Here is a 23,211-nt window from a genome sequence, read left to right as displayed (position 1 = left end):
TGGACCAGTTCTCCGTGTTGTGTTTACACCGTGCTCTGCTTTCATAATTACCGGTATGGCATTCGTTGTTCGTATCAATCACTAAGCTCCTGGTAGGTGGCCCCTTACTGGCCTTAGGATGTGGCTCTGGGTTCACTACTACATGCACATCACTGTCAGCAAGTATAGACAAAGCAAAATCAGAGGCACTGGTCTTCTCCAGGTTTGCAATTGCTATCACATGCGGGCAATTGGTGTAGCACTTTCCATGATACCAGCCACACCATTTACTCCTTCCTGAGCTCTTGTGCTGGCAGAGAAAAGCCCAGATATGGTCGTCCTTCTCTCGAGCAGCGCTGACGATGCGACACCAACTTGTAGTCTCGATAATGAGTCGATATTACTCACTGCAGGCTTCTCGTTTATACTAAATTGGGCGCTGTGACACAGACACAAAATTCCAGCAATATTACTCCGCTGGGCTGTCATTTGCCACTTCGTTGCCGTCAGCTGCCTCATCCAGCACCTCTTCTTCCATTGTTGTCAAAACAACATCAATGTACACGAAAGGAACAAACTTCAATAAAGTGATCACAATATCCCAAGTCGATATTGTCGTCAACGTCGTCATCTTCTAAAAAATAAATTATTTTCCTCACTCCACGCGAACTGTAGCAGTGCGCTACGTAATTCTATACAAAAGTCTGGATTCGTGAATTTAGAACTAACTTCGAACGATTGAATCTGGTGTCATAACTAATGTTACTTTGTAGATTACAGAGAGGACAGAAACATTACTGTTTGGCTCACAACCAGAGAGAGAGAGAGAATGGAAGCAAGGCAAAAGGCAAGGAGCGGCGAATTCTGCTCACCTGCTTGCTGAATACGGTGTACGGTACAACTATACCAAAAGGGAAGGCCAGCGGCGCACTGGAATCTAGTTGTACACAGCTGTAGTACGCATGCAAATAAGAGTTGGCACCTATGAATTCAGGGGATGGCCCACGCCTGGTAAAAAGAAAAAGAAAGAAAAAAGAATGTCTGGCACCTATGAATTCAGGGGATGGCCCACGCCTGGTAAAAAGAAAAAGAAAAAAAGAAATCATAACAAAGAAAACTAAAGAAAAAAGAATGCAAATAAAGGATCGATAATACGGTGCGGAAGTGAACGGCGCATGCTGATACGGTAAAGCGGTCGTAATACAGTCGACCTACCCTTATAACGATATTTGCGTCAGACCAAGAAATATTGTTATAAGGGTAATATTGTTATAGGGGTTAGGGCCTGGTCAGACTGCGGCAAAATCGAAATAATCCTAGGATTATAATCCGAATCTCCATAGTAACTTGCCGCCAGAGCGGCAAAAGCGAGAGTTGACGCTCCAAAAAAAAAGCAAGAACGGGCCACGCTTTTCCGCTCCAAACAGGATTTGACGCTGATACGCCATTGACGCTGATAATCACTGATTTTTTCATCTCGATATCGAGGAGCTAATTGGCCACGGACAACAACAAAACTCATAAGGATGGTTGCAAGGATTGCACTGAAGGTGTTGGCGATCCCCAAGGTGAAGGAATTTGACGTCGTTCGTGGAGACTACCACTTGACGCTCGAAATGAAGTTTGAATTTTCACTCTCCCCACATGTGTAGTGTGATCGCGATTCAAATTCTGGACGCTGTTCTGTTTTCGTCAGGCAACCAAAATTTGCCGCAGTCTGACCAGGCCCTAACTGGTTCATTTCATACACATACGTCATAATACATGGATTTTGTTCATTTTTTACGCTCTTCATAGCATCAAAAACTATCGTACATGCACATTATGTACATAGCAAGGTGCCCACTGGTGCCCCCATTGCATTTCGTCATATCCAAGCGACTTATCAAGTGAAGCTTGCCCTACCTGGATAGTGAGCTCTATAATCCCGCTAGATATTGTTATAAAATGGAAAATGTCGATTGGTCAGCCCATTTTATATCGTTATAGGGGTAATATCGTTATAGCAATATTGTTATAGAGGTAAGGCATTGTATACACAAGTCAATGGAGTGATTTGGTTTGGCAGAAAAATATCGTTATAAGGGTAATATCGTTATAGAGGTTATCGTTATAAGGGTAGGTCGACTGTACATATAAGTGTGACCGCGAGACAGGAGAATTTCATGAAGCCAATAATTATGAGAATTTCATTGAAACCGAAGTAAATCAGGTCATGTGACCGAGAATCCGCTACATTACTCCCCTGCCAGTGTACAAGCCGGAGGCAGGAAACGACAACCGCAACGTAGTAGAAGAAGCGTATAAAGGAAGAAAAAAAATGAAAACCGCACGGCAACGGGAAAAGGTCCGACATAAACGGCCAACGGCGACAAAGAACGGAGGAGCCCAGCCGATCAGGTAGCAAAGCGAACAGCACGTGCAGGGGGTGGGGCAGCAGCAGCAACCGGCGGGACAATCAGAGAAAGAGCAGAAGCAGCAGCGGCTGTAACAGGCAGAGCATATGCGGGCTTCAAGCGGTCAATGCTTACCTGGTCGGACTTGCCCTTGACGTCGACCGTGAAATGCTTGTCAGCACGCTTGAGGACCCGGAACGGACCAGTGTACGGTGGCTGGAGCGGCTTGAGGACACTGTCGGTACGGATGTACACAAAGTCGCACGTTGACAGATCCTTAGGCACGTATACTGGGCGGTTGGACTGGCGAGGGCCGACGTCTGAGGGCCGGATGTTGTGCAATACATCCCGGAGGAACTGAACGTAAACGGGCACCGACGGCATAGACGGCGGTGGCTGGAAGAACTCAGATGGCAAGCGGAGAGTGGTGCCATAGACTAGCTCCGCGGAACTGCACTGGAACTCCTCGCGCAGGCTAGCGCGAATGCCCAGCAACACCAGGGGCATCATCGCATTCCAGGCACCAGGATGAGGGTGGCACTTCAGACCAGCCTTTAGGTGGCGGTGGAAATGCTCGACGAGGCCATTGCATTGTGGACGGTAGGAAGTTGTCCGAGTCCGGCAGGTGCCGAGCAGGGCCAACAAGTGGCGGAAAAGCGCGGACTCAAACCGGGCGCCACGATCTGTGGTGACGACAGATGGGACGCCGAAGCGGGCAATCCACCCAGCGATGAAAGAGGTGGCAACTGTTTCCGCGGCGGCGTCCTTGATCGGAATGGCCTCTGGCCAGCGGGTAAAGCGATCCACTCAGGTCAGCAGATAGGTGCAACCACCGGAGGGAGGCAAAGGGCCGACCAAATCAATGTGGATGTGGTCAAAGCGCTCATCGGGTGGCAGAAACTGGCCAAGCGGAGCCTGGGTGTGGCGGGTCACTTTGCTCAGCTGACAGGAGGGGCAGCAGCGGGTCCATTCCCGGACGTCCTTTTGCATGCCGGGCCAGACGTAGCGTGCCGAAACCATACGCTGAGTGGCACGAATACCCGGATGTGCAAGGGAGTGCAGGCTGTTGAAGACGGTCTTGCGAAAGGACAACGGTACAAACGGGCGGGCAGTGCCGGTCGACATGTCGCACACCACAGGCTGGGTAGCGGAACCGTACGGGATTGGCTGAAGCTTCAGAGACGACTGCGTGTCTTGCTGAGCGGAGAGTAGCTCGGGATCAGACTGCTGGGCGGCTGCCAGAGCCGGAAAGTCTACAGCGGCCAGCGGCGCGGTTACTGCATCAACACTGGCGCGAGACAGAGCGTCAGCAACAACATTGTCAGCCCCACGCAGGAAGCGGAGATCCGTCGTGAATTCAGCCACGTAGGACAGGTGCCGGAGCTCACGAGGTGAGTGGCTAGTACCAGCAGCTTGCATGGCGAACACTAACGGGCGATGGTCCGTGAGAATGTGGAAGCAGCGGCCTTCCAGGTGATGCCGGAAATGCTTTACTGCCAGGTACGCAGCTAGCAATTCTCGACCAAACGTGCTGTAGCGACTCTGAGCTGGTTGCATTCGTTTGGAAAAGAAAGCGAGCGGCTGCCATGTCCCATCAACAAGCTGTTGAAGGGCCCCACCAACTCCGACATCTGATGCATCCACAACGAGCTGGAGGGGTGCATCCGGGATGGGGTGGATGAGCAGCGTTGCTGCAGCAAGCGCGTCCTTGGCAGCATGGAATGCCGTGACAGCGGCAGTGCCAAGTTTCAGGGGACAGTTCTTCGGACGCTGAGGTCCACCAAGCAGATCCGTCAGTGGTTGGAGGATGTCGGATGCCTGGGGAATAAAGCGCCGGTAAAAGTTGACCATGCCCAGAAACTCGCGAAGCTGGCGGCGAGATGTTGGAAGGGAGTACTGAGCCACGCCGTCGACTCTTGCCGGTAGCGGGCTGATGCCCTGGGCGTTAACCAGATGGCCCAGAAACGTCAGGGACGGCTGGCCGAAAACGCACTTAGCGGGGTTGATCACCAAACCATGCTGCTGCAGGCGCTCAAACACCAGGCGCAGATGTTGCAGGTGCGTAGCGTGGTCGGAGCTGGCGATTAGGAGGTCATCGAGGTAGACGTAGCAGAAATCCAGGCCATGCAATACTGAATCGATAAACCGCTGGAATGACTGTGCCGTGTTCCGGAGGCCGAAGGGCATCCTGATGAACTCAAATAACCCGAACGGAGTCGTGATGGCAGTCTTGGGAATGTCGGCCGGGGTTACTGGTATCTGGTGATACGCTCTGACCAGATCCAGTTTCGAAAACACTGTAGCACCATGGAGACTGCTGGTGAAATCCTGAATATGAGGAATCGGATACCGATCCGGTTCGGTGACTTTATTCAGGAGCCGGTAGTCTCCACATGGCCTCCAGTCTCCATTGGGTTTAGGAACCATGTGGAGAGGGCTGGACCAGGGCGAGGAGGATGGCCGAATGATGCCCAGGGACAGCATATGCTGGAACTCAGCTCTGGCCGTTGCCAGGCGGTCTGGAGCCAGCCGACGAGTGCGGGCATGCAGTGGCGGGCCGGTAGTCACAATATGGTGCTCCACCGAGTGCTTGACCGGGAGGTCATAACAGCATGGTTTGGTGAGGCTTGGGAACTCGGCAAGCAGGTCGGTGAATGCTGGTGCTGTGGCCACCGGGGCGGACACCAAGGAGCAGCTGAGCGATGCGATTCCGGCAGGAATGCAATTGACCTGGAGGTCAGTGGAGTTGTCACGGATGGTGCGTCCATGAAGGTCGACTTGGAGACTGAACCGATGGAGAAAATCAGCCCCCAGGATCGGCTCCTTCACGTCAGCAATGACAAATATCCAAGGGAATGCTCGTCTAAAACCAAGGTCAAGGGTCAAACACCTCTGCCCGAAAGCCGGAATAGCAGAGCCATTAGCAGCGCGGAGCTGACACTGACCAGTCGGATCGACGTGGCGGCGGTGTTCAGAAGTGGCTGGCAGCAGGCTGACGTCAGCACCGGTATCCACTAGGAAACGGGCTCCACTGGTGACGTCACGGACATAGAGGCGGCGAGAGGTAGGTGGGCCAGACACAGGAGCCGCTACTGGCTGGCCGGGGCATTTCCCGACGACCAGGAGCACGGGGCTTCACACCGCCGGGCTTGCACACCAAACTTGCGGTGAAAATGGCATAAACCACTGTTATGCGGTGAGACCGAGCGACTGCGGGGTTGGCCGTGGAAGCGAGAGCGGCCGTGCTGCTGTTTCAGCTCGGTTACAGTAGTCGTCAGGGCGGCAACTTGGTCCCGGAGAGCTGCAATGGCGGCCATTGCCTCTGACTCGCCAGTGTTGCGAACTGCATGTACTGCCGCACTGGGACCAGCTGCCTCCACTATCCTGTCAGCCATTTCTGCCAGATCCTGCAGCGGCAGTGATGCAGGGCAGGATGCTACTATTGACTTGGCCGATCGGGGCAACCGGCTGACAAACAGCTCCCGCAATAGTTTTTCGGGCATGGCGTTCTCACCTACCAACTGCTGCAGCTTGCGTAAAAGCTGGGTAGGCTTCTTGTCGCCCAGCTCCGCGTCCGAAATCAGCAAGCACAAACGCTGCTGTTCTGACATCTGCGTGCGGTGAATCAGACGCTCGCGGAGGGTGTCGTACGGCTGTTGAGCTGGAGGATCCAGGATGATGTCACGCACCTCTGCCGCATACTCGGGTGTCAGAGATCCCACCACATACTGATATTTGGTCACCTGGCTGGTGATGCGACGGGTGAAAAACAGGGATTCCACCTGTGCGAACCAAACCTGGGGGTCAGCAGCCCAGTAAGGTGGTAGCTTGACGTTCAAGCTGACCGCGGCCACCTCACTGTCGCGGGCTGTACCGCCTGCTGCGGAAGTTCCAGCGCCCGTGATTCTGGACAGCAGTTGGCCACGACCTACGCTGCGGATAGGTGTGCTAGCTGCGGAGTTTGATGTATTCATACTGTACCAGTGCTCGTAAAATACTAAAATTCAATGCTGCGTGCAGACCACTGAGCGATCGCGAGTGATCGAACACTAGACGGGGTCACCAATTGTAGCAGTGCGCTACGTAATTCTATACAAAAGTCTGGATTCGTGAATTTAGAACTAACTTCGAACAATTGAATCTGGTGTCATAACTAATGTTACTTTGTAGATTACAGAGAGGACAGAAACATTACTGTTCGGCTCACAACCAGAGAGAGAGAGAGAGAATGGAAGCAAGGCAAAAGGCAAGGAGCGGCGAATTCTGCTCACCTGCTTGCTGAATACGGTGTACGGTACAACTATACCATAAGCCAAATGATAAGGGAAGGCCAGCGGCGCACTGGAATCTAGTTGCTCGGGATCTCACCGCATCTCTCCTGCGTGAAGTGGCCCATGATGTCCAGGTCGAGCCACATCTCCAGCCGCTAACCGGTGAGACCTTCCGTCACCGCTCCGCCATCTCCGAGGACGGTGCCCGTCTGGATGTGGCCGCATCGGGTGTCTGGGGTGGACGTTTCGAACGGGCACTACTGGACATCCGGGTATTCAACCCGCACGCCCGCTCCAACCGCCAACAGTCCATCACAGCCACCTACCGGAAGCATGAGGCCGAGAAAAGGCGCGCGTACGAAGAACGCGTCCGGGAAGTTGAACACGCGTCTTTTTCTCCCATTGTGTTCAGCGCTTCCGGCGGCTACGGCAAGTCCGCCTCCGCTTTTTTCAAGCGTGTCGCCTCTATGCTCGCCGACAAGAGAAAGGAGCCCTTCTCCTCACTTCTTGCCTTTATTAGGTCAAGGGTTTCCTTTTCTCTTGTTCGTGCCTCCAATGCCAGCCTCCGTGGTCACCGCAGGCCACGGTCTCAAGATGCCCGCCAGAGAGTCATTGACTCTGATGCTTCTGTGGTCCTTGCTGCTGCAGAGTGCTTTCGGTAACTATCCGTGGTGTGTTTGGCTACTGTTCTGCTTCAGTACCCCCCCCCCCCACTTTTTCATGATTTTGCATGTTATCGTTTTCTCGGATTCCGGTTTTCCACTCTGTTATGTTCGAATCCATAGTCTGTTTAGTTTGTACACGATTTGTACGCAACTTCTCATTGTTTTTTTTTTTTTTTTTTTTTTTTTACCAGGCGTGGGCCATCCCCTGATCATAGGTGCCAAAAAAAAAAAAAAAAAAAAAAAAAGGAATCTAGTTGTACACAGCTGTAGTACGCATGCAAAAAAGGATAATACGGTGCGGAAGTGAACGGCGCATGCTGATACGGTAAAGCGGTCGTAATACATATAAGTGTGACCGCGAGACAGGAGAATTTCATGAAGCCAATAATTATGAAAATTTCATTGAAACCGAAGTAAATCAGGTCATGTGACCGAGAATCCGCTACAGAACTCGTGTTTTGCGCTTGCTCATACGACGCACACCTCAGCACTCGCGTAAAAATATTTTGTTCTCACGGTGGAATTTGGTCGAGAAAAGAAGCCCTCGCGAAGGTCTCTGGATCGGTTCTGGAACGTCCAACAAGCGAAAACGTATCCTTTGTGATGTCCTTGAACAACACTGAACACTGTAAGCGGCGATTTGTCCATCCGAGAGTGCAACGGCACTTGTGATTTTGAGTTTTAGCTCACGGACTAAAGAAGGCAAAGACCGTGAACACCTGGTGTCTTCACACAATCATGGTCTTGGAACACGTATTAAAGGGGAAGTTAAGGCAAAAATTAAAATTTCACCAGTTGTAGTCTTCGGGGTGCTGAGTCGAATGGTCTTGGTCCGAGAAAGCTGAGACGCTCCCTTCCTACTTGAATCCCAATCGAACTCGCGCACTTCCACTGAAACTGGGTGACTGCGCCCTACGAGATGGGGATTTGTATGCAAAATGTCACTATAAGCGCCATTTCGTTCTTATAAAAGCACGGATGACCGCGATTGGCCCATATGTTGTAGTCTTTTGGACGTTGAGTCGACTGGTTTTGGTCCGAAAAGGCTGCGATGCAGCGTTCCTCCTTTATTCCCAATCGAACATGGTTGAACAAGCGGTCACGTGCTCCTGCGTACACCAGTCACCTGGTCACCGTGCCTGCAGGGTACAACTTACTAGCCTGTTTGACCTTTTTTGGGTGCACCCCTGTCACTCGAGTTGAACCTTGGTGTGAAATTTGTCGCCTGCTGGCGTGGTGACAAGGTGATTTGGGCAGTGGGCACCCAGGAGCACGTGACCGCTTGTTCAACCATGTTCGATTGGGAATAAAGGAGGAACGCTGCATCGCAGCCTTTTCGGACCAAAACCAGTCGACTCAGCGTCCAAAAGACTACAACATATGGGCCAATCGCGGTCATCCGTGCTTTTATAAGAACGAAATGGCGCTTTTAGTGACATTTTGCGTACAAATCCCCATCTAGTAGGGCGCAGTCACCCAGTTTCGGTGGAAGTGCGCGAGTTCGATTGGGATTCAAGTAGGAAGGGAGCGTCTCAGCTTTCTCGGACCAAGACCATTCGACTCAGCACCCCGAAGACTACAACTGGTGAAATTTTAATTTTTGCCTTAACTTCCCCTTTAATAATAATAATAATAATTCGCGGGATTCGCGTCGGCATCGCTTGAATGTTCAGAAACACACAAACTAGCCTTCGCTTCCGCAGGCCACCACTATGCCAGTATTAGACTGGCGTAAAAAAACAAGCGGAATGTGAAAGTAAGTAATCAGTTGTCAAGGTGAATCGCTCACGTGACGTTCCCGCCAGCGTAAACACGGAAAAGGTTTCCCACCACTCCGCAGGCCAGTGGAATGCAGATTCCGGCGGCACGCGGAGCGCTTTTGATATCCTTGCAGCACATGTTCTGTCTTTTCGTTTTATTTCAGCCTCTACTCTTGCAGTCTGACTGCATGCTTTTGAGTTTTGAGTTTTGACTTCTAGACTGCCAACTAATTACTTCTCCCATCATGCCGAAATCTTTGTTCGACCCAGCAATGGAGAGGGAGTTCATGGATTAATCTTTCTAGGGGCTCCCGTAAGAAGACCATAGGTCTGTGGGAAACACCCTAGTAAAATAAATAAAATAATAATAATAATAATAATAATAATAATAATAATAATAATAATAATAATAATAATAATAATAATAATAATGGAGCTGTACGTGGTGATTTTTGCGGGCCGCTCTGCAGGCAAAACGTTACTGCGAACGAGAAGCATACTCTGATCGCGGAGCGGATGAATGCCACCCAAGCACCAAACACTCCGGACATAGTATTCTTTCCGTCGACAAGCACAAGCAAAAGCACAATTTAATTAATGATCCAGCATCTCAACAGACTGAATTAGTTTATTTTGATATCCAACTCAAACTTTTTAAATAATAGTCAACTCAAATTTTTCAAATGTCGAAGCTTCACATGTACTGGCCATTCCAGCGGGATACACGTGCAGTGTGATTGCGATTCCCGGGATTACGCTGCGGCTTTCCGGCGGCTATTCACCTGTCCCTCCAGGAAATCGCGATTCCACGGACGCAACAAATTTCGCGATTTCGGCCAAAACCCGCGATTTTCTGAAAAATCCGCGATTTCCCGCGTTTTTTGTTGTTTTCTCCACTTCTTTTGACATTTTTCTGCACTTTTCACGCAGTATGCATGTACAGTGCTTTCGAATTTCCATGACCCTGCTCGTAGGTTATTACGCAAATAGCGATTCTAAGGATACAACAAATTTCGTGATTTGGCCCAAATCCGCAATTTTCTGCCAATTATTCCGCGAGTTCCTGGCAAGTTCCGCACTTTTCGCCGCATTTTTTGTTGTTTTCTGCCGCAATTTCTTGCGCAAGTTTTCGAGGATTTTTTTCCGCAAATTCCCGCAGGGACAGATTCACGCCAGGCGCCAGTCTGAACACGCAAGTTTGTGTGTCTAACGGTTACGTACAATCATAGTCATTGTATAGTATCCCTGAGAGGCTGAGACCCTGACTGTCAGTAATCACACAGCCAAATCTCTACCAGTAGTTACATTGTAGTTCACAGGTACATTCTATCTAAGTGCTTCTCACGCGCAACCACTTTTTAAGTTTTAGTACTAGATAGCCCTGCTTGCAAGACCGGTACGGCATGACCTATCGCATTCATGCTGTACTCATGTTTTAGTACATTACATTGATTCCTGTATAGTCCGTTCCCCATCACTGACCCTTTTTGATCCCTTGCGAGATGCCTTCCCGGTTCTATGCATCCAACAGCTTTCTTTCCCGAATCCATGTTATTGATCATCCCTAGCTCACACACATTCTAATGTCTTTTCCTTAGAAGATCTTCCAACAGTTGTCTTCCTAGGAATCTTTATGCCCCATTACCCTGCCTGCCATTCACATTCGTTTCCTCCGTATTTGAGATGTAATTCCTGATGCATAAGCGTTGCTCGCCACTTACAATTGTACATGTAGGTCCATTCTTCCCCCCACACTGTTTCTTGTCCTGCTGTTCTCCTGCTTTCTTTTGCCCTCACTCCCAGCTGCCCTGTCCCCCGGCCTACATATACATAATAAACCCATCATTCTTTCTCATTGCTTTGTGGAATTATGAAGTGAAGAGTTTCAAGCCCAAGAGCTTGTTTCCCTCCCGCTAGTGCTGTCAGCCTGTATCACTTTCTGGCATGGTGTAACTGTAAGTCCAAAGTGCCTCAGACACGAGCAGGCTGCCAGACACTACACTGGTGTCAGAAGTGGGATTCGAACCCACGCCCGCATACATGTACATGTACGTGGACCACAATCATTATTATTATTATTATAACCCATGCAGCAATACTAGTTCAAAACTGGTACATGTATTGGATAAAACTTGTTATACAGTAGTTCACACATTATGGGCGCTTTCGATTACAGGCATTTCGGTCAATTCTAGAATTAGTTATTTTTGATGGATTACACAAAAAGTGACAAATTCCGTCGTTAGAATTGATTTTATACAATTCCGTCAAATCCGTCAATTCTGAAGAGAGGGCGGAATTTCTCTAACTCTGGCGCCAGAATTGCACACTCGGTGTGCTACCGGTCTGGTCATGCATGACTCAAGTCCAGGAAGAGCCTCCCTGGCCGGTGTGGCGCGAAAGCAGGGCTACAATTGCATGTACATGTACATGTACATGATACTTTTGTCTTCCCGAAAAGTCAATAATTATACTGTTAAAGAGTAAATAGTTGTCGTCGTGCCGTGTGGTCGTTCGTTCCTGAAGAGAATCAGAAGGGTTCACAGCATTTGGCGACCACGCCAGGATACGAAGCGAGCATGGCACAGGAACTATGCAATTGGGAAGCCAACTTTATCGCCAACGGAATTCGGTATGGATTTGAAGGCGATAGGTTGATGGAATACGTGGAGAAGAGGCTCCGACAGTGCGAGGCTCGTGAAGAGCGCAGTGCTAGACGGCAAGAGGGTGCGCTCCGCACAGAGCTTATCGAAAAGCTCAAGAAGATGAACGAGGGCATCGCCAGGGTGCATGGGGGTGATGGTGACGCCGCGCTTGTGAGGTCGATGGGAGGTAGAGCGGAGGCTCCCTGTCAGAGCGGTGGGCGTACGCCTTTAGTGAAAGTCCCCACATACGACGGAAGGCAGCCACTGGAGCGTTATCTCGACCTGTTCGAGGACATCTGTGTCAAGAACGAGTTCGACGAAAACGAATGGCTGCTGCGATCATTAGACTAATTTAGAGTACTAGTAGTGTGTGTGTATATGTGTGTGTGTGTGTGTGTGTGTATGTGTGTGTGTGTGTGAATAGTGGCGGTCAATTCATCAGCCTTGCAAGCTGTTGAATGGTGTAATCCAAGCGCAAGTTGCTATGTCTAACATAGCTGTTCGCTATCATCGCTTCCGCGATGGGCATGTCTGAGGTCTGAGGTGTGTGTGTGTATGTGTGTGTGTGTGTGTATGTGTGTGTGCGTGTGCATGTGTGTATGTGTGTGTGTATGCGGGATATCAGAAGTTGGATAAATTCCACCATCAATGCATCCGGACTGTCCTCAGCATCACCAAGCCTCGTTAGTGGTCCGAGCGGCTGTCATCCACAGACCTGCGGAACCGTTGGGTAGACCCAGTAATGATGTCTACACGCCTCCGCAATCGGCGTCTGGAATAGACTGGGCACGTTGCGCGTATGGATGAGGATCGCACCCCCTCCAACTCCTCTTTGGGTGGCTGCCTGTGCCTCGGCCGTTTTGTGGTCCCCGGCGACGGTGGAAAGACACGGTGATGACCGACCTCAAGGTTGCACTGCAACAGCCATCTCAGTGGTTCATCCTTGCTCAGGACCGCCAACAGTGGAGGGAAGAACGGGTTGCCCCTCAGTCGAGCTCCACCATGCCCAAGTCTGTGCATTGCGCAGTGTGTGACCGGAACTTCTCACGGGTCTCAGATAGGACGCGGCACAAGTGCACCACTCAGAGACGGCTTCCCATCCAGCTCCAGCGTGGATCAGTGCAATGCCAGAACTGCCAGAGGTGGTTCCGCAGCAAGGGTGGCTACTCTGTTCATCGATGCCAGCCTGTCACGAGTTCTCCTACACCAACAGTCAGTCTGTCTGTGCCACTTTCAGCTTGTTGCCAGCAGCACTGCCCAACATGTCAGCGATGCTTCCGTTCTGCGGCCGGGTTCAAGCGTCACAACTGCAATCGTGGTGCGAGACCATCTGCTGCTGAGAGAGCAGCTCTGCCCCTCAGCTGCCCACGTTGTAAACGCAATTTCCGCCGGCAGCAGGACCTAGCCAGACATTCGCGGTCCTGCTTGTGATCCGTGTCCCGTTTTCTGGTCCCCTTTCCATAGGGGTAACACTTGCCCCTCTGGGCAGTCGTGCTGCTAGTAGTAGTAGTAGTAGTAGTGTATGTGTGTGTATGTGTGTGTGTATGCATGTGTGTGAGCTTCAGACCTGCGTGCGACCGGTATCCCGGAGGCGCAGTGGTACCACCTTGCTCAGGACCGGAGGGACTGGCGCGAACGTAGCAGTCGGAAGCCACCAAGCCAGCCCCAACCAAGAGTGTTCGTCTGTGTCTGCGGCCGCGACTTTCGCCGTCCGAATGATTTATCCCGACACAAGAACTACTGCCTCGCCTAATAGCTATCATCGCCTTCGGCGATGGGCTTTCCAAAGGTCCAAAGGTGTGTGTGCTAGGCATATACGGATAATGCCGGCAGAAAAATTGGCAGAACTTGGTACTTTGTCTGGTCAGTTTCATGCATGTTTGGTATGTGGATAAAGAAATGGAGCAGAATTCGAGGAATTGCCCGCCATAAGGTTTATTATTATTCTTTATTATTCTTTATTTCCACGAAGGCCCATGGCCAATAAGGAAGATAATATGATTCAAATCAGTCCAGAATCATATAAAATCAGTCTAGCAAGTAAGGAAACCAACACATTGCAGGGGGATGGAGTTACGATGGGGTACAGTGTGAGCTAACGTTACTACAGGAGCATATGGATGATAGAATGAGGCTAGACGCCATTGATTTAAACGCATTCTTGCTATTTGTTTCACGCAGGTCGGGGGGTAGTTGGTTGAAATTGTGAAGGGACAGGCTGATGGGTGAGTTGGTGTGTCTGTATGTGTGTGATGTTCTCAATGTGTATGTTCTCATGTGTCGTAGTGCATATGGCTGCTCTGTGATTGGTCGTGCAAGGTGAGGCTGTTGCAGGTGAAGGGGAGCGCGGATGTACTTGATGTTGTGGGCAAGAGTAATCTGTCGTAAGAGTTGCTGGGAGACTAATGTGGGGAGTTGGAGATGATGAAGAAGTGAGCTGTGATGGACTGGTGCAAAAAGGGGGATCCGCAAGCAGATACGGGCTGCTCGTCGCTGAACGCGTTCTAATAGGTCCTTCTGTGTGCGGGTGGTGTTGGATAACACGAGACTGCCGTACTCTATAACCGGGCGAATGTAGGCGGTGTAGATTACGAGCAGACTGGGGGTGTTAAGTTGGCCTCGTGTTTTACGAAGTTGGTGAAGGAGTTTTTTGGATTTGTTTATTATGTGCGGGACATGTGAGTTCCATTGGAGGTTGTTTTGTAGTATGATTCCAAGGTGACGGTGTTCTTTGACTTGCTTTAGGGGTGTGCCGTTAAGAGTGATGTTAAGTTGGTGGTTTGGTGTGAACGACAAGGTAACGGTCTTTGAGGCATTGACGAGGAGGTGCCATCTGCGCAGCCAGGTTGCGGCAGCTGAAACGGCTGACTGCAGGGACAACTCCGATGTCAAACGGCTCTGGTGTGTTGCGATGAGCGCCGTGTCATCTGCAAATTGGCTGCACTTTGTGTTCGAGTTGGTGCAGGCAGAGGGCAGGTCAATGGTGTAGATCAAGAACAGCAGGGGGCCTAGAACGGATCCTTGGGGCACCCCTGCTGGTATGGCTTGCCACTCACTGAAGGCGTCGCCGACACGAACACGTTGACGGCGATGGGTGAGGTAGCTGACCATCCATTGCAGGGCGGTATCCTTCAGGCCGAGGTGTTGCAGTTTCTTGAGGAGACCGGCGTGCCAGACTCTGTCGAAAGCCTTCGAGAGATCAAAAAAAGCAAGCTGTGACGGAAAGACCTTTATCTCGGCTCTCGGAAACCTCGTGCACGAGTCTGGCGAGCTGGAGTTCGGTGCTATCATTGGCACGAAAACCGGATTGATCCACTGGGAGGAAGGGTGTGACGTGCTTGTAGAGTCGCTTGTGGACGATCCTCTCCTGCACTTTACTGATAACGCTGAGAAGTGATATAGGCCTGTAGTTTGTTACCAATGACCGTTCGGCTTTCTTGTATAGTGGGCTCACAGTGGCATCACGCCAGTCCTGTGGTTGTTCACCTCTGACTCATTGAAAAGTAGGGAGAGTGACGGCGACAGCTCACGCGCCGTGGTCTTGAGGAGTCTTGTTGGGATGTCGTCAAACCCAGGGGCTTTGCAAGGATTAAGGGCTCCTAGGAGCTGTTCTACCTCGGCGGGTGTGGTGGTGATTTGGGCAAGCTCTCTCTCTCTCGCCGGATGTTGGTAGAAGGATGTCGGGGACTGGCTCGTTGTCAACTGAGACGGACTTCTTGCTTTCTGAAATGAAGAAGCTGTTGAATGCTTCTGCCTGCTCTAAGTTCGATGTGAGCTTCCTGCCATCATGGTTCAAAGCTGGTATTTCCTTTCGTGGTGAAATTCGAAGGGTTTTCATAAGTTTGTAGAGGTTTGGGCGGTTTGTATGGGTTTGGTCACAGTGGTTGTCGGCATTGGCTGATTTATGAACGAATTTGGACTTGGCACTGCGCATCACAAGCGACTTACAGAGGAGGAACATCGACTTGAAGCGCAGCAGTCAGCTGGGGAATGTGAGGGCCATCGCTCTGGACAAGCTTACATGGAGAAATCTGGCCGACAATCCATGATCTGGCGTCACAGGTCATCAGTGCGCCGTGTTAATAATTACCTTGATACTGGAATTTGATCATAGGAGATAGGACAGAAGCGGAACGTATAATTATACCCACATAATTATATTATTACGCGTGCTGTGGTATTATTATTTTTTTTTATGTGCAAGCCTCTTTTACGGGCAAAAATTAACACAATGTATTAAAATGCAATACAACATACACTGGAGAAGAAATCAGGAAAATAAAATATGAGCTCAAAAATGGAACGAAAAATAGCAAATAGAATCAAAACTCACGAGGTATTATTATTAGGCCAAAACAAAAAATAGGCTTGTTTCCGGTCGGCAACCCCTCAAAAAGGAGACTCGGTCGGCCGGAATGAAACTTTTTTTGGATACTTTTTTTGGTTCCTCAATCATTGTGGTATTGATGGACAAGAGCACCTACACATGTATATTGTACATATAATTATCATGGCAAGGATCAATGTCAAAGTTGACTGACTCACTGTTCTTGTACAGCATGCGGTGTATTCCTGTTTTCGTACATCCTGAGAAGTCAAGCAAACAGTTCGAGTCCTTCCAGCTCCGTTATTCTGGCTCGTATCGACCCCGGAGGTTTTCGAGCCGACAGCTGAGAATCTCTGGTACCTTGTAGGTGTTTCGATTGTGGAATTCGGTTGAGATTTGACTGAGTTATGACTCGTTGAGTGCACTTCCGCATTGCACACATGGCATTGCCACCGTTTGTATACATTTGGGACCAAAAAAAAGTTTCAGAATTTGGGAAAAGTGGCCCGGTCGGGCGGCCGGAAACAAGGTCATTATTTGTTTTGGCCTTATTATTATTATTACTGCGGAGAAGAGTTGTTGTCTTGTTTCGCTGAGTTGTGAACTGGTCCCAGTCTTCAGCCGTCCGTGTCCGGAGGTATTTCCTGTAAAACCTGTGCTTTGTACGGATATTATTTAGCAGATCAGGCGTCATCCATGGGCGTTTTTGAGACACTGCAGATGATCTAGTCAACCGGAGTTGAGTGCAGAACTGGTGTGCGGTGCGAAGCTGAGTGTCACGCCAGAGCGACCACAGTTCGGTCAGCGAATATGACGGCAAGTCAATGTCGGGTGGCAGGAGTTGAGTATACGCTAGCGCTTCTCTCAGGGCGCCAACGTTCTCTGAATTCCAGTTCCAGGTCCAAGGTGGCAGGTTACGTCTGCCACACTCATCTGCTGGTGGCTGCATGGAGATAGTTCCCTGGATTGCTACGTGATCTGAACACCCAAACGGTGCTCTGGAAGAAAGTGTGACCTCCTCCGGAGGGAGATTGGAGATGACTAGATCGAGGCACGAATTTAGATAGCTCGGCAGATGTGGGTGGCAAAGTTTACATGCTGATGGAAACCATTTGCATCGATAAGATAGCTAAGTGCGTCACCAGCTCTGTCTGTGACATCAGAATCCAACCAAGAGCTGTTCTTGGAATTTAGGTCGCCGAGGAGGATAAATGGCGCTGTGGTGTTACATTTCCCTAGACACAATTCAAGTTCGCGGCAGAATAAATTCGGATCAGAGTTTGGTGGTCGATACGTGCATCCCACGGTGACTGTACGATCTGAAAGTGTAAGCTCTACCCATAGTGACTGGAAGCTTGGCATGACGACTGTTGTTAGGTGTTTGTGGCAGGTAGGGGCATGTATGTATAAAGCAACACCTCCACCCATCGTTTCTGTTCTGTCCTGTCTGTAGAGTGTGTAATCTGGAATGTCATAGAATGAGTCTGGCTCCATGGGGTTTGCCCATGTTTCGCAGACAGCAATTAGTGTGGGCGTGATGCGTGTGATAGTGGGTATGAGCTCGTCCATTTTGTTGCACAAGCTCCTAGCATTAAATGTTAAAAAACTCATTCCTAGGAAAATTAGGTAAAGAAATACAACATGCTGGAGCCGAAAGAAGACATACATGTAGGACAAAAGTATAATATTATGCAAGAAGGCGAAGATGGTGTAAGGGCGAGGATATTACAGTACAACACGTGCCGTTCTGTATGAGTGGATATCTTGCACTGTCTGGGTTTGCCTTTTTCAACTTCTTCTTGTTTCTGGGTGCATTGGCAGTGGCCCCGCGAGGTCTTTCAGGTGTGACATTGCTTCGAGGGCGTTTGGAGCTATGCACTTGAAAACCGTCTGAGTCCGTGTCAGAGTCGCTGCCGGACTTGGTGAGCCGGCCTTGTGATATTGACTGTGCGAGGTCACCAATTGCCTTAGCTGGCAGCTGGAGCTGTGTTTGCGAATCTTGTTGTAGGTTGAACGGTCTGGGCGGTGATTGGTTGAAGTCAGGTAATGGGAGTTCCTCAGATTCTGATGAGCAAGCTGATGCAGCCTGATTTTCATCCGTGCTGCGACCTGGGACTTCCTTGTGAGGGCGAGAGAGTGTGCTCTGCCCATTCCAGGCTCCAGCTGTACGTTGGGTAGCGTCCTTGGTGGTGCTATCGGCTGATACGGTGGGATTCTGTTCCTGTTGTTGTTGAGCAGTCGAAGACTTTGCTTTACCTTGCGCGCCCATGGTGCTCGCACTGCAGCCACCACCCGTGGCCAAGTCTCTGCTGCTCTTGTTCTGCCCCCCGCTAACACCCGATATGGCTTTAGTGCAATTTCTTATTTGGGCGCTGCCAGATGGAATACACTTCCACCGGCTTGCCGCATGTCTAGTTCACCAGCTGAATTTCGCTCATCCATCAAATTATACCAAGGGTTCCCTGTAAAAAGGCGCTGACGCCTGTTGGGAATTCCCTACTACGGTAAAAGAAGAATAAATAAATAATAAAAAAAGACCCTGCAGTGTTTTGGGGTGGGGATACGGTAGTCCCTTGTACAGGGCACATACGACGCTCCGAGAGATTTCCTTGTTTGGTAGTGCAGTGCTTCGCAATATGCTCCGTAGAGTCGCATATCCTGCACGTGGGCGTTTGGCCTTGGTGGTAGGCAAAGCCCGATTTTGCGAGTAAGGCTTCGATATTTTGCCGCAACATTTTGCTGGCTTATCATCGATATTTTGCTTTCATTTTGCCAGATCACTCGATATTTTGCTCCCTTTTTGCTCCAAAATTTGTGTCACGCGTGGGAAAACTGACCGAAAGTGGGTCACGTGTTGGCAAAAATGAGAAAAAGGGAGTCACGTGTTTGTAAAACTGTGCGAAAATGAGTCACGTGCACCGTTAAGTGTAAAATCTCCCAATTTCCAGTGAACACACCGATATTTTGCTCCGTTTTGCCAGCAATTTCCCTTTCAAAATTCTTCGATATTTTACTAGCAGAATTGCTAGCAACATCGGGCTATGTCTACTTGGTGGTACACCCGGTAGTCATAGCCCAAATTTGCTAGCAATTCTTAGAGCAAAATATCGGATGCACAAGTTTCCGGCAAGTTTTGAGCAAAATATCGAGTTTTGGTGGGCTTTTCGAAAAATCCATGGCTTCTTAGGGACTTCCTCAACACAATCAGTCACCAAGGTTGAAAACAAGCACAAAAGTTGTAGAAAACACACTCATGGCTACATTTCAGTGGAAAGTTGAGCAGCAGCAGGAGCTCAATCAAACATATCGTCGTCATCAGCGACAATTATCGTTGAGTTTTCCCTAAAACTCATTTCATCTCGAGCAAAATCAAAGCAAAATATCGACGGAGAAAGGAAATGCCAAGCAGAATATCGAAATATTTGTGCCAAAATTGTGCGGCAAAATATCGATGTAGGCCGAGCAAATTTGGGCCATGACTAACACCCGGAAAGTACCTTTTCCGTCACGGGTTCTGATAATAATAATAATAATATCTTTATTCCCGTAGCTATGCAGAAGACGTTACTTCAGTAACGTCTGGCGCTAGCCAGGGTCCACACAGCTTTACTTTGGTGTTTGTTTGTTTGTTTGTTTGTGTCACGCCTGGCGCTATCCCGTATCTGTCCCGTACCGTATCGAACAGCTGGCCATTTGCTGGCTCCCGTATCTGTCCCGTACCGTACCGGACCATCAAACACAGCTGGCTACAAACAGCTTTTTTTTTTGCAATAATTTTTTTTTTTTTTTTACCGCGCGAAATCTGCCACTGCACGGGCAACAGAACATAATGAGACTCGTGAAAAAAGAAAAAGGCCCAACCCTGCCCTGCCAGTTATTTGGACTTACGGGGGTCGCCATGGCAAATAATAATGGAAAAACCAAGATCAATCGTGCACGCAACACAAGTAAAAGAAGAAGAAAAATGGAACAGAGAATCAGAAGTGGCATTCTGCTGCGGCCAGCACAGCGGGAATGTCAGCCAAAGCTCGGTTAGATTTCGGTTGAGCGGCGCGATGTCCACGGAGGCTAGCATTTGCTGAGCGGACAAGAGAGAAAGAGACCCTTGACCTGATCCAGGCCAGTACGGTGGAATAGGGCTCTTTTCTCTTGTCCGAAAGCATACAGGCAACTCTGTTGTAGAGCGCAGTGGCCGTTTTCCCGAATCCTCCAGATGCACTCAAGACGACCGGCACAAATGACGCGTGCTCAATTTCACGGATTCGCTCCTCATACGAGCGCCTCTTCTCAGCTTCGTGTTTTCGGTAAGTAGCTGGAAGTGACTGCTGGCGGTTGGACCGTGCATGGGGGTTGAAGACGCGGATGTCTAGGAACGTCTTCTCGAAACGCCCACCCCATATGCCGGATGCTGCCACGTCCAGGCGAGCGCCGTCGGCTGAGATCGCTGTGCGATGACGCAGGGTCTCACCGGTGATCGGTTGCAGTGACGGTTCGGTGCTCACGTCATGGGCCACGTCCTTCAGGAGGGATGCTGTTAAATCACGGAGGTCGTTGTGACGCATGGAGGGGTAGCCGCCAATGGGGCAGGACAAAGCGTGTTCAGGTGTGAAAGAAGCCCCGCATGCACAGGTTGAGGGCAGTCCAGACGGGATCCAACCATAGCGCAAATGAAGCGAGTCGCGGAAAGCTTGTTTGTTGAGGACAAAACCATAGCGACGGAGCGGGCGGCAGGTAAGCCAACTAGAGGCTCCCTTCTCTGATGCCAGCTCCAGCACACGAAGCGTGGCGGGAGGGCAGCTATCCTTGATGGACTTGGCGTGGTCCATGCGTGCACGGCGGGCTTGTGATGAAGCATCTGCCTTCGCTTTTCTTGTCTCGTGCGGGATGCCGTCGAGGGATTCATCCTGACGCAGGATACGCTCTACGAGGGCGCGCGTGATAGCTTTGGAGTCACGATGCTGGACTGACAGGGAGGCCGGGATGATGAGCCCCAAACCTCCGTCTCTGCAGGGTAGAGCTAGGATGGACCTTTCAAGATCACCTGGAGGAGGTCGGTGGGTGATGGCGGGAATGAGCTTCACGCGGATCGTGTCCTCCAACGGAGCTAGCAAGTGCGCGGTGTCAGGCACGGTGCGGGCTATGAAGGCCCATTTGTGCCGCAGGCCCTGTCCAAATGCCGCAAATGCTGCTTGGGGCTGGGTGACAGCATACTGGGCTAAGACTGCAACCTCTGCGCACCACTCCTGGACTTTCGATCGAACAAAACCCTCACAGTACTGTGGGGTGCCCAGAACTGCGCCCAGATGACGACAGCCGTCAACCCGGATGTCCACATTGGTGTCACCAAAGAGCTCGGCTGCTAGGTCAGCATGGTCTGGTTTTGTTAGAAGAGTGGACTTCTTGGCGTTGATGAAGTAGCCGAAAGCTGGCCCCTCTTCCTCCAGGATAGACCACCACATGCGCAGCGTCCGCAGCTTGCCACCCGCTGTGGAGTCGTCTGCGAACCAGGCTTGAAGGGCACCGCTGGACTTGGCTCTTTGTATGAGGGGTACCGTTCCAAGTGCATACATGGCCATGGCGAGAGGATCGCCTTGGGTGGTACCTTCGCAAGACAGAAGTGTTTCGCCTCCAACGAAGACCTTGGATGGGGAGCGGTAGGAGTTGATGACGGTAGTTGAGAACTCCGGGCAGAGGTGGCGGATGTTTGCGAGACATGCAGCACGGTTAATGCAATTGAAGGCATTTGAGGCATCGGCAAGTAGAACGGCTTCCGTGTCGTCATTTGCGAATGTGGTCTTGATGGCGTGAATTGCAGCTTCGATGCCACACTGTTGGCCGGCACAGAGTTGGAGAGAGCCGACTGCTTGTTCGATGGCTGGACCGACCACTGTCAAGATGGTTTTCCCTAGCACGCGGCGCACAACTTCCCCAACGCCAATAGGGCGCACACCTGGTTGTTTGTCTATGGGAATGAGCCGGCAGGCATTGTAGGCCTCCAATGACGCTGGATCAACAGGGCACGATGCTAATCGGCGTGCACATAGTGCTAGGGCATCGCACAGGTCGTCAGAGGACGAGCCGAATGACGTGCAGATTTGTCGCCAGCCCACTGCATCCATACCAGAAGGCCCCGCTGCTCCAGTGGTGTTGAGTACTGCCTGCTTCACGACATCCCTGGTGATGGCGGAGAACATGATTGGATGGGGAGGTGGGGGTGGGACACCTGTGATTGCTGCACTATCTTGCAGGTCTTCTGCCGGCGGATGTTTGGCGGTCAGAATGTCCCTGACTGTTTGCCCGTTGATCTTGTCGTCAAGGGACAAGACACCCTTAGAGCTGGTATCGGACAGCATTCTGACTGCCGTGGTGGTTTTGCCCTCTGCTATCAAGTTGGCAAAGCGGCGGGCATCATCGGGGTGCTTGCTACCGGTGTGCTTGGCTTTGGCAGCGGATACTAGTTGCTGCTGGATGGTGCGCGCTTCCCTCACCAGCTGGTCGACGTCACCACCTGTCCATAGTGGGAGTCTGCGGTTCAGGCAGTTTAGGAATTCCTGTCTCCTTTCGGCGCGATGTGGCTTTTGGAGGAGGAGCTGGGTGGCGACCATTGCGGCTTTGATTGCAATGGCCTCTCCAGCGGACGCTTCTGCAAAACGCCTGTACAATCCAGCAATGATCTTCACAAATGTGGATCCGACAGTTCCTGATGGTGGCATGAAGAGATTGGGTCGAAAGTGAACGGCCTCTTCATATGCGGCGTTGATGATCTGAGCAGAGGACTGGAAGTCGTGCTCACCCATCGAGAACTGATTGTTGGCAGGGGCATAGTCTGGAAGATGCTGTGGCTGTGGATCTGCAACCGGCTCCTGCTCCTGTGTGCCCATGTCACCGCTTAGTTGTGGCTGCGAGGAGGCCAGGTTTGCCAACAGGTCAGCCTCTTCCGCTGTGGGGGTCTCATGGTGCTGGTCCAGCATGTCCCACGCTTGCTGTTGTGAGTCAGAGACGTGTACGTGTGTGGGTGACGTACGTGATGAGTGCGTTTGTGCGAGTGGCTGGGTCGGGGTGCCTGAGTCTGCTGGCAAACTGGCACGTGAGGTACTACCGGTACAAGCAGGGATATCCGGGATGCTATCTTGCATGTTTCCAATGTCTCTATTTGCTACTGTACAAT

General features: G+C 50.6%; 2 protein-coding genes across 2 annotated transcripts; both read right to left on the bottom strand.

Annotated features, from left to right (window-relative positions):
* Positions 1 to 2,375: 2,375 nt before the first annotated feature.
* On the bottom strand, positions 2,376 to 2,882 carry LOC135829187 (uncharacterized). Its single transcript, XM_065341591.1, has one exon. It carries the CDS (start codon positions 2,880 to 2,882, stop codon positions 2,376 to 2,378), a length of 507 nt encoding a protein of 168 aa, XP_065197663.1.
* A 2,582-nt stretch (positions 2,883 to 5,464) lies between these two features.
* On the bottom strand, positions 5,465 to 6,349 carry LOC135829186 (uncharacterized). Its single transcript, XM_065341590.1, has one exon. The coding sequence runs from the start codon at positions 6,347 to 6,349 to the stop codon at positions 5,465 to 5,467; it is 885 nt and encodes a 294-aa protein (XP_065197662.1).
* Between the last annotated feature and the right edge of the window lie 16,862 nt (positions 6,350 to 23,211).

This window comes from Sycon ciliatum, chromosome 13 (genome assembly GCF_964019385.1).
Source record: "Sycon ciliatum chromosome 13, ocSycCili1.1, whole genome shotgun sequence".
In the NCBI taxonomy this organism is placed as follows: domain Eukaryota; kingdom Metazoa; phylum Porifera; class Calcarea; order Leucosolenida; family Sycettidae; genus Sycon; species Sycon ciliatum.
This window is presented reverse-complemented; position numbering and strand designations above follow the sequence as displayed.